The 10991-nt window shown below is 36.1% G+C and overlaps 1 protein-coding gene across 1 annotated transcript; it reads right to left on the reverse strand.

Moving 5' to 3' along the window:
* Positions 1 to 635: 635 nt before the first annotated feature.
* On the reverse strand, positions 636 to 8609 carry LOC107761860 (pumilio homolog 1-like). Its single transcript, XM_075225329.1, has 4 exons — positions 7738 to 8609; positions 4108 to 5560; positions 3878 to 4019; positions 636 to 979 (listed from the first exon to the last, which is right to left on the reverse strand). Exons 1-3 carry the CDS (start codon positions 8254 to 8256, stop codon positions 3910 to 3912), a joined length of 2082 nt encoding a protein of 693 aa, XP_075081430.1. The 5' UTR covers positions 8257 to 8609; the 3' UTR covers positions 636 to 979; positions 3878 to 3909.
* Positions 8610 to 10991: the final 2382 nt, after the last annotated feature.

A 10991-nucleotide genomic window follows, 5' to 3' on the forward strand; every position in this document is an offset into this window, starting at 1 on the left:
AAAACACTGCATTCTTAGCCTCCGTGACCGCCAGCTTTGCCTCCTTCCTAGCCACTTTGTACCTCTCTCTATTCGCTCTCCTCTTCTCCTCGGTTGTGGTTCCTGCCAACTTCGCGTACGCTACCTTCTTCGCCTCCACTTTACCTTGGACTACGTCATTCCACCACCAGAGAGTGAAAGCATGAGTAAAGATTATTCTATCTAATTTTTCTATTTAAGAATATGCATGTGTATCCCAAACCCCCCCACCCAACCCAACCCCACCCCACCCGCCGGACCAAAGGTCATGGTTCTGCCAAATGTTACCAACCCGGATATCACGAAAGCTTATGATGAGGAATACAGATATACAACTTAGATTGTTTCTATTTTACTTTGGGAGAGTGAAATTTGGCATACCAAGACAAGAACATTGTATAGTATTAGAGAGTGACATCATAACACTCTGATCATAGGAAACAACGCAAAAAATTGGATGTTCAGTTCCTTATCACATAGTATACGCATTTTGTATTTTTATTTTTTTTATCAAGGATAGTATACACATATTAACAAGGACAAGAAGCAGCTAATGTGGCTTTCAGGGGAGAATGTCTACCGTTGGAATAAGATAGCCCCATTAAATCAGCTTATAAAGAAATGAAATTTCACTTTACATAACAAGAAAATAGCCAAGTCGCAAAGGTATCAATTTGTCCGCAGCTTTAGCAATACATAGCCAATTCAGTGACATGATTCTCTCCAAACCAATTAAACTATTATCCCAATTAATAGTGAATCAGAAAGTGTAACAAATCCAAAATTTGAAGAGCACTGAAGACAGAATAGAGATCAGATTTTGAACAGATATAATTAGAAACACAATCAATACCTTCTGGATCACTCGGCAACCATACACTTGAAGAGAAAGTGTTAGAACATGCCCATTGAGCTAGTCAGCCAGTTCTCTAATCTGAGATGCACTTCCATGTTAAAAAAACTGAAAAAGTGAAAGGCAGGAAAAAGAGAACAAAGAAGATCAGGTTTCTGATTCCATAAAAGATTAATAGCATTTTGCTCAAAAAGTACAACAATAACAGCAAGCATAGTGTAATCCCACAAATGGTGTCAGGTGGGGAGGTAATATGTATGAAGACCTTATCTCTACCTTGTGAAGGTAGAGAGGTTGTTTCCAATAAACCATCGGCTCAAGTGATGCAAGATCAAGAAGGCCAAGAAAGTAGGGAATTCAAGAAGCCAAGAATCCATTCAAGATTAGGATTTCTTTTCCTTGAAGATTATGATTTCTTATTTCTTGTTTTCTAGTAATTTAATTCTTGTTTTAGTGGGATTATAATTGTAGTTCTAGTCAAACTAGGATTGTTAGTTGGTATTTCCTACAAGAATTCTTTTTCCTATTTTAGTTAGGATAGGTTTTTTTAGCTTTATTCTTATTCTAGTTTAATTAGGATTAATTTTTCTTAACCTTATCAATTTTGTTCATGGTAAGCCTTATTTAAAGAGCTCAATATGCTGAAAATAAACATGGGTGATTAGTTTTTCTAAGCTCTTGCTTCATAAACGTGATTCACTTTTTACTTCATTGTTCTTCCTTTATTCAACGCTTCTTGCAATCTTGCGGGAATGAAGAACATGTGAGTGAGGTTTCTTTTCATCTTACATTCTTCTAACGTGAGTTTGAAGAATGTTTTCACTAGTTTTGTAAAAGCTTTAGCGGGGTGCTTTTGCTTTTCTCTCTTCTTTGTACTTGAGAGGTGCAAAACCTCAAAAGTACATCAATTCAATATCAGGTCCGAATTATTGACTTGCTATCTTATCCATCGTGTCACCAAACAAGAAAATAGCAAATTTGTGATCTTTCTTCAATTAAAAATTCAGAAATTAAGAACTACAGTCCTTGAACGAGGCAATGAAGAAATTGAAGCTATATAGCTTGGTGGAATCAATGAAGTATCTCACTGACTTGGTTGAAGGTTTGGTGCTTCAAAATCAGAAACTACCAAATCTGCCACAAAGCCTACACCCCCGACGTCTATCACGATGATATCCACCAATTCAACCACATAGAGCAAGATATATTGAGCAAGTTGAAGAGGTTGAAGTTGACCAAGGCATAAGAATACAAAGGCTCTATGTCCAAGATGATAAATATTCAGATAATCAAGGGAGGACAAAGCTGATGAAGAGCAATATCAAAGAGACGAGGAACATTGCAATGGATCCAAAAGTTGAGGATTTACCACCAAAGTTTTATGACAATCCATTGGAGTATCAAACAATTTGTGTCATTGACTTTCCGCCTTTCACATATACTCAAAACAATATTGACTTGATAGATAGACTATATCATCCAAATAAGGCAACATATTGCATTAATCCTAAAGTCCATAAGAATATGGAAGAACAAGATAATGGACTACCTAAAAAAGAGTGGATAATGGAGAGTTTGGGTCCATATATTGAAGAAACAACATGTACTCGCGTCATATATATATATATAAATGTTGGTGTATAAGCGATGCAATTGATGCATTCCCAAGAAGAGCGTACCATGCTTAAGTCAAAGCTAAACATGGAGTTGGCTAAGTTTCATAAAGTTCTAACACCAATAACTTCATATCATAAGTTGAAGGTTGAGAGTCAACATAGAAAGATTACATGGAGAAGACTTGGTAGAAAGTTGAAACTTAGAAAGTGGGATTTTGTTCGACCGCATGCTAAGTTTTGCTTACAACATGAAGAAGCTCTATGATAAACTAGCAAAATGTAACTTAAAACCTGGTGAGCATTGTGACCCCATTTTTTTTCTTTTTTCCCACATTGGGTCTCCATTCTTACTATATCAAATCTTCCACCATCTATGGAAGTTGTTGGACTCGAGAATGAATCTTTTCAACTAGGGGAGAATGATGCAAGATCAAGAAGGCCAAGAAAGTGGGAAATTCAAGAAGCCAAGAATCCATTCAAGATTAGGATTTCTTTTCCTTAAAGATTAGGATTTCTTATTTCTTGTTTCCTAGTAATTTAATTCTTGTTTTAGTAGGATTATATTTGTAGTTCTAGTCAAACTAAGATTGTTAGTTGGTATCCCATTCCTACTAGAATTCTTTTTCCTGTTTTAGTTAGGATAGGTTTTCTTAGCCTTATTCTTATTCTAGTTTAATTAGGATTCATTCTCCGTAACCTTGTCAATTTTGCTCATTGTAAGGCCTATTTAAAGGGCTCAATATGCTAAAAATAAACATGGGCGATTAGTTTTTTACATTTAATAATTTCCATGCACCTATAAAAAAGTATTTGTTCGAGAAACTCGCCTTAACGTAACGGGAAGGACCACAAGATGGTTACTACTTCTGTCTGAATCCCTAGAGCTTTCTGTCCTTCTAAGGGGTGAAAGCGAGATTGAATGCTCTAAGCTGAGTGTTAAGGGTTGAGGCTCGGCCTTTGACTCCGCTTGCCTCTACTTTTCATGTCAAGCGTACAAGTCAAGTTTAGTGGGATTTACTTTTAAAGACAGGAATTCTTTTTCATCTCCCCTATCAAAGTTAAGCTCTTGCTTCAAAAACGTAATTTACTTTTTATTTCATTGTTCTTACTTTATTCAACACTTCTTACAATTTTGCGAGATTGAAGAACGTGTGAGTGAGGTTTCTTTTCATCTTACATTCTTCCAACGTGAGTTTGAAGAACGCTTTTACTAGTTTTGTGAAAAACTTTAGCGGGATGCTTTTGTTTTTCTCTCTTCTTTGTACTTGAGAGGTGCAAAACCTTGAAAGTACATAAGGGAAAGTGAACACAAGATATGCCAAATAATAACTTAAGCTAATAACAACATCCAAAAATGCTTGCCCAAAAACATATATCTGCATGAACACACCTTCTGGATCACATAATTACCGAACACATCAGTCACCAATGAAAGAGCTTGTGGCATAATTTCAGAGAAGACCATGTTCTTCTCCCCTGTTGTAGTGGTCTCCAACTTCTGTTGAATGAACCTGCTTCCATACTGGTCGGCACTAATCACACAAGACTTTTGATCAACTTATAGGCTTATAGAAGTCTAGATGAAATGGAAGAAAAGAAGTATTAGCCAGTAAAGTTTACCTGAACTCAACAACATGGCCTTCAATCTCCAACAACTCCAAACGCTTACTTTTGTTGCTCTTAACTCATCCAATAATGTCGAAGTAAAGCTTTCTCCCAAGTTAGAACCAGACTCGGAATGCCAAGCTCCCATTACACCAGATAAGTTCCTCATCCCTGAAGGAAAATGCATGTTCCTTTCGCCATACCTTATAGGACTACCAGGCCAAAAGGGAGAATTGTGAAGAGCTGCACCAGCCAAAGGGCTTCCAGGATATGACATATTAATGCCAAGTGCTATATTCCCATAGTAACCATTATTTATGCCACCAGATTTTCCAAGACACGAAAGACCATACTGTGATTTTTGAGACGCAAACAGTGCCCCAAAATATGCTTTCTGAAGCTCAAGCAAATCCATGTATGAATTGCCTAGAGATTCCCTGTTAACAGTTGGGTCATTAACAGCTGATAGCTGAGCAGAAAGATACTCAGTTGATCTCAAGTACTGAAGGTACATGGGATCCACCTGAGGTATTTGCAGTGAACTACCCAAGGTCTGACCATCAAGTCTATTAATGTTCTGTAATTCAGCTGCAGCAGCCAATAGATTAGGACAAAAATTCAAGCCTCCTGCCATTGCTCGAGGATCAATTCCACAGGCACCCATTGTTGCCCCAGCAGAAATATTTTCAAATAATGAAGGAAAATTACCACCCCCAAGTTGGTTTTCCAACATCGATGGTGATGAAGGGTTCATATCATAACCTCCTAAACCATATGGAGAAAGCATTGAATTAGGATTATCAACAGCTGGATATTGAGATGGTGAACTTCCTCCACTACTGAGTGTTGGGGTAGAAGGCCCTTTCAAGTATGAAGCAGCAGATGAACATGCAGATTTACCAAACTGAACTGATTCAGACTTGTTTGCATAGGAATGCTGCTTCATAGGATTTTGATCCCTCTGCAGATGAAAGAGGTTCTGATGATTATCGATCTCATTATGATTTTGAATATTTTGATGCTTTCGTACATCTCCCATACCATGCACTGACAGACCCATGCCAGACAATGCAGTTACCAGATCAGCATGCTCCCCCATATTAGATGGAACGTTCTCCGATGTGTTAGGGACATTTACGTTTCTTTTATCTATTGAGCTTATCCTCCATCCTCCAGCAGAAGGAATACGAGGACTACGAGCTCTAGCTACAAGCTGAGGGTCAGGGGTGGTACTTCGTGACAATGATGCGCCCAAAGCAGAAGCATAAGATTGACAGCCTGATGTGGTGATGCTTTCGAGTGCAGATGCGCCTTGGATCTTTGCCTGAGAATGTAATGCATCCAAAGATGCCAACTCGTGATGGAGATGAACAAATTGGGATCCAGAAGGATCGACAACATCATCGAATGGACGGCTAGGTGGACAAGATGGATGCCTCGAAGTAGATGTTGCTTGACTTCTACCATCCTGCATTTCTGAAGGAGTCTTAGAACAATAAATCCACAGCCCTTTAAATTAAAGTCACCAGAAAAGAAAAGAAAAGAAAAAGAACTCGCTTAGCAAGTCAAGCTGAATAGAGGAAGAATAATAATGCAACTTGAAGCACCCTGAAAAAAAATATCATAAGAAACAAAATGCCATCTTCAGTAAAAAATTTATACACCTTTACAAATCGCTCAATATAAAGATAAGAGAATGGATTACAGATATTATTGATCAAAGAATGCAAGTCTGTCCAGGTAGCGATTACCAGTGATTCAAAGTAATTCCAGGTTTTTGAAGGTACATCAGAAAGGTCAGTAACAATGACATGAATGTGAATAACTCAACTGAGTCAGATGGAAGCCACCAAAACAAATGATAAAACAACCTTTTACAGGTGTACCGTGACATTAGGCAGCCGGTGGTGAAAAAAGGCAAAAGACATTTATTGACATCGGTATGAGGAGCCATTTGTGTATTAGGAAACTGGATAGAACGACCAAAAGAGTCTGGTCTCTCTTCCAAACACGTGTCTGACACACAACATTTCCAACTTGAAAAATATCTTGATGCATTAATTGTCAAACCCAAGTACATGCTGTTCCAGTTGAACAAGCTGGAGCAACCAAATATTTGGACGGGTTTAAATTATAATGCCCACAAGGTCTACAAATTGCATAAGCAACTTTTTACCAATTTCCTCGAGATAAAAAAAAATCTACTGTATCTCACCAACAAAACTGTCCATGAAAGAATCCAAGATGACTCAGAGCACAAATGTGTGACTCCAACTTAATGAAGAACAATTATTGTAAGAAATGAGAACTGCAGAGACTCAACAACAGGAAATCTGGCAGGCATAAAAAATTAAACAGTCAAACTTCAAAAGATTTCAGAACAAAACAAGCACGCACAACAGACAATTCATATATTTTTTCCTAACACAACAATTAAAGGACACGAGCTTGATCCACCGACCACCAGCTTCTGAGCTGATTTACCATATAAAGGCCAAGCGTATACGTTTTAAGTTCTAACTATGTTAAGCTACTTTTTCCTTTTTTGTCCAAGGTAACCAAAAGGCACAGGTGAAAAAACTTAATACGTATCACAAAATACTAATTATCGCACTTCGACAATCAGGAAAACGACAACCAGCAATAATGACATCTGGTTAAAGAAGTGGCAATCGTGCAAATCAGACTAATACATGAATACAAACAGTAATGCTACAGACAAGCAATATTCAAAAATGCAGAGAGCTACAACCTTAAAGGGCTGTTTGGTTCGAACACGAGTTATGCATGGATTAATAATGTATTAGTACGAATAAGTTATGCAGGGTTTAGTTATTGAGGGGTTTAGTTATGCAAGGTTTAGTTATGCAGGGACTAGTTATGCAGAGGTTAGTTATGCAAGATTTAGTAACACGAGAATTAGTTATGCGGAGATTAGTTATACGAAAATTAATTATGTAGGAATTAGTAATATAAAAATGTAATGTGAGTATTAGTAATAATTTGTTTAATTTATTCTACTAAATTGGTAGTATATTTTAAATATGTTTTTTAAAAAAATACAACTTTGAATAGAGGGTACTCTTGTCATTTTGTGTTTTAATCTGTGTATTACTAACATGTATTATTTATTCCATCTTCTACCCTGCATAAATAATACATAGATTCCCTCACAACTAATATATGTATTAGTTATGCGGAAAAGGAAAACATGAACCAAATATTGTATTAGCAATGCTATGTTTTATGTGGAAAAGAAAAAAACACGATCTGACATTGTATAACTTATGCTAGATTCTATGCGGAGATTATTTTCCTCCAATTTTGTAGCCAAACAATGTACAAAGTTTTCTAGTTTTAATACATGGATGACTCATCTCTAACCCACAGCCAAACGACCTCTAAGTCATAAGCATGCCAATGCAATGTCAAAGAACCAACTTTGAGATGCAAAAAGCGATATAAACAGAAAGCATTCAACAAACACTATAAACAGGAATAATGTTTCAAAATTTACTAAACAGGCACAATAAACAAGTTAACAAATATCAACAGCCATCAATTAGAAACGTGGAGCTGACAAACCAAAACCAATATAATAATATTTTATTTTCTCTTTGTACCTGTTTTATTTTCTCTTTGTACCTGAATCATCTCAGCAATGCTCTTCTGCTGGCTTCCTAATCCAAGCCCACGTAACCCAATAAGTCCAACTCCGCACCATTCCTTCTCATCCTCCTTTCCAACATCTCCATCTTCCTGACCAAATCCCAACTGCATCGGAAAAAGTGACCTATCATCAGCTCCCTTATCACCTCGAATCAACTTCCTCTGGTCTCCAATATCCCCTAATGCCACAGAACTACCATTAGCTGCAGCATTAGTACCTTGGAGATGCTGCACGAACCGCCAGTCCTCTTTGGAGTGAAGAGGCGGCGGAAGGCAAGGGTTTAGGTTGACGTTGGAGTAGTAATAGGCAATGTAGGCTGGATCAGACCTTAATTCCTCTGAAAGACCACCAAAATCAGCAAAAGCGCTAAGCGATCCTTCAAAAGTGGGCGGAGCAGAACCGCTTCGCAACATGCTTAGCTCTCTCTCCCGATCATTAAAATCGTTGTTTCCTCCTACCATTGATATCATCTTTGAATAACTATCAGTAATCATTGCACATAAAACACTAACATTAAATTACGCCTCCCAAAAATGCGAATTTCAAACTCAAAATTAGCCCCAAAAAAAATATAGTATTTCTTCTTAAATTAACTTTTAACAGTTCAAATATCTAAGCTAGTTCCGAACGACCATAGCATCAATTTAGTTGATAAAAAGGAAAAATAGTGATCATTGAGGGATGAAGTCACTGTTCTAGAGAGAGAGAAAGAAGACGGGGTTTAGAGAGAGAATGGAAGTGCGCTGAACAGTGAAGTAAGGAAACGGGGAGTGTGATAAGCACGAGCGCCGTGATGCTATGCACCGTTGGATCAACAGGTCGGCTCAGATTGAGAGATTTTATTCTTACACTGTATTGGGTTACCGGTTTAGGGTTTTATTTCAAGAATCTTAAAACTGGATTTTGGCTGGAGTTTGTATATTTCCGGTTTCCTTTTTTTCTTTTATTTTGAGATTTTTACCAAGCTATAGTATTATATTGTCAACTTATTTATTCTTATTAAAGAGGCTTTAACTTAATTGTAATTTAATATACAATTAGTATTAGTATCCGCACAAACACGCGAATACTAACCATGTCAAATTGTAATTTAAATTATTTGAATTATGTGTAAATAACTTTAAAATTTAAACTTTCTAGATAAATATAAAGAATCATTAGATATTAATAAAAAAAACACTGCACACGAAAAGCCTTATAACTATTTTGAAAATCTCATAATGAATAATTCTATTTTCTTTTTCAACATCATTCACGGCAGTGTTATTGGAACCTAAAAATAATCAGGAAGCAAAATAATAACTTATATTTATAGCAAAGCAACCAAAGTTGAGATAATATGAAATACTCTTTGGATAAGACTTGAACTCTTATTTGGTATGTTGTTACCTTTCAAAAAAATATTTTAATTTAAAATTTTAGTTTTTAAAATTTATATTTCAATAATGATTATCTTTATAATGATGTAAGTGAAGATATTATCCTTAATTCAAAATTCACATTAATTGGCTATCTAAAAATTTAAATAATTTTTTAGCTGATAAAATTTTATATAATTATGACTCCATTTTGAGTTTATTTATATCTTTGCCCGCAAATTTTAAATTCCGAATACTTTTCATATAATGTTAAAATCACTAATTGTTATTACATAGCAGTGTAGATATTATCCTAAAATTTATCGAGTAATTTTTTCTGGACACGTTACTTGGCTTAACCTCAACGCAAAGTACTCAAATTTTGTTTAGTTTCAAATTCGAATGTCATATCAGTTTGTTAGGAATAGTATTTTTGTAAAGACACACACATAATAACGTAAATTAAAAAGATAGAATTCTTTTTTTTTTGGTTTGAAAGATAATATATATATATTAACTAAGTAATGCGTACATAGGGGTGGTGCATGGGTTGCACCCTATTTACAAAATATTGTACTATTACAAGGTACTAAATTACTACTAATATTTATGTTTGTCATGGTATTCCTAGTGGAACTATCATCACAACAACTGATCATATTCGAAGGTGGCTGATCAAGATTACCGCTGTGATTATGCCAAGCGTTCCCTCGGCATGTTGGAGGAGCTGCCAAACATTCCTTGTCTTTTTCAAAAACCTGCGCTACAAAATTTGGGATATCTGCAAAAACACTTGGCATATAGTTGTTTCCAAAATTGTGGCCTGCCTTTGCCAGTTGATCTGCTACCCTATTTTGTTCTCTTTACGCATGTTGCACTACTAGATTATCTAGCTGGCCCAGGAAGTACCTGCAATCATTTATCATGTTAGAGAATGGAATATTATCAGATTGTAATAGTGTGATAACTTCTGTTGCATCCACCTCCACCTCTAGTGGCTCTATGTTGTTTTCATATGCCAATTTTAGCTCATGAGTCAATACATACAATTCTGCAGAAATGGATGTGTCCCTTGGGGCAGTTCTTGAGAAGCCCAATATCCATTCAACATTAGAATTTCTAATTAGCCCTCCAATCCCAGCAGTTGTGGCTGAATGTGCTTCATCTGTGTTTAGCTTGTAAAAATTGCTCGTTGGAGGCTTCCATTTTATGGTAGTGATAATTCTATTTTTTCTTTTGTGAGAAGAAGCAGCCAAATATGAGAATTCAGCTGCTTGCTGAGTTGTGTGCTTAACATGAATGTTATCTCGAGTCATATAATAAATATTTTTGTTTCGTGTTATCCAAATATTCCACAAGCTTATCGGTAAATAAGTGTACGGATATATATTATAAGAAAGTTTGAAATCTTTATATCTTATCAGCTCATGTAGCCAAGTTTGTGTGACTGATAAGTTCCTGATTTTATTAATATGATGTTGATTCCTAATTCCTGCCAATATTTCGTAGCATTTGTACAATCAAGGAAAATGTATTTTATAGATTCTTCCTCCTGTTGGCAATAAATGCAACTTGCATCCTGTATGATATTAATATTCCTTAAGATAATTCGTGTTGGTAGCCTATTGTGGCATAGTAGCCAGATGGAAGTTTTAATTTTAGGTTGAATAGGAAGCTTCCAAATCCAGGAAAAAGTAGTTGAATTATTACTAGTGTCACACCTCTTTTTTACTACCCCGAAAGGGTATAAGGGAGTTTTTTCCAATTTAAATGACAATCGAAACGGGATTTATTTATTTATTCAAAGTCGCCACTTGGGATAATTAATGGTGTCCCAGGTCACCGGTTTAGAATCCCGAATCGAGGAAAGT

The sequence above is a fragment of the Nicotiana tabacum genome, chromosome 11 (genome assembly GCF_000715075.1).
Source record: "Nicotiana tabacum cultivar K326 chromosome 11, ASM71507v2, whole genome shotgun sequence".
In the NCBI taxonomy this organism is placed as follows: domain Eukaryota; kingdom Viridiplantae; phylum Streptophyta; class Magnoliopsida; order Solanales; family Solanaceae; genus Nicotiana; species Nicotiana tabacum.

Bases quoted from the DNA above. Each gene is read 5' to 3' on its own strand.
- LOC107761860 (XM_075225329.1), bottom strand. From the start codon at position 8,256: ATGATTACTGATAGTTATTCAAAGATGATATCAATGGTAGGAGGAAAC. The intron at 5,561-7,737 runs GTACAAAGAGAA...TCAGAAATGCAG, and splicing joins GCATTGCTGAGATGATTCAG to GATGGTAGAAGTCAAGCAAC. The intron at 4,020-4,107 runs GTAAACTTTACT...TTGTGTGATTAG, and splicing joins GGCCATGTTGTTGAGTTCAG to TGCCGACCAGTATGGAAGCA.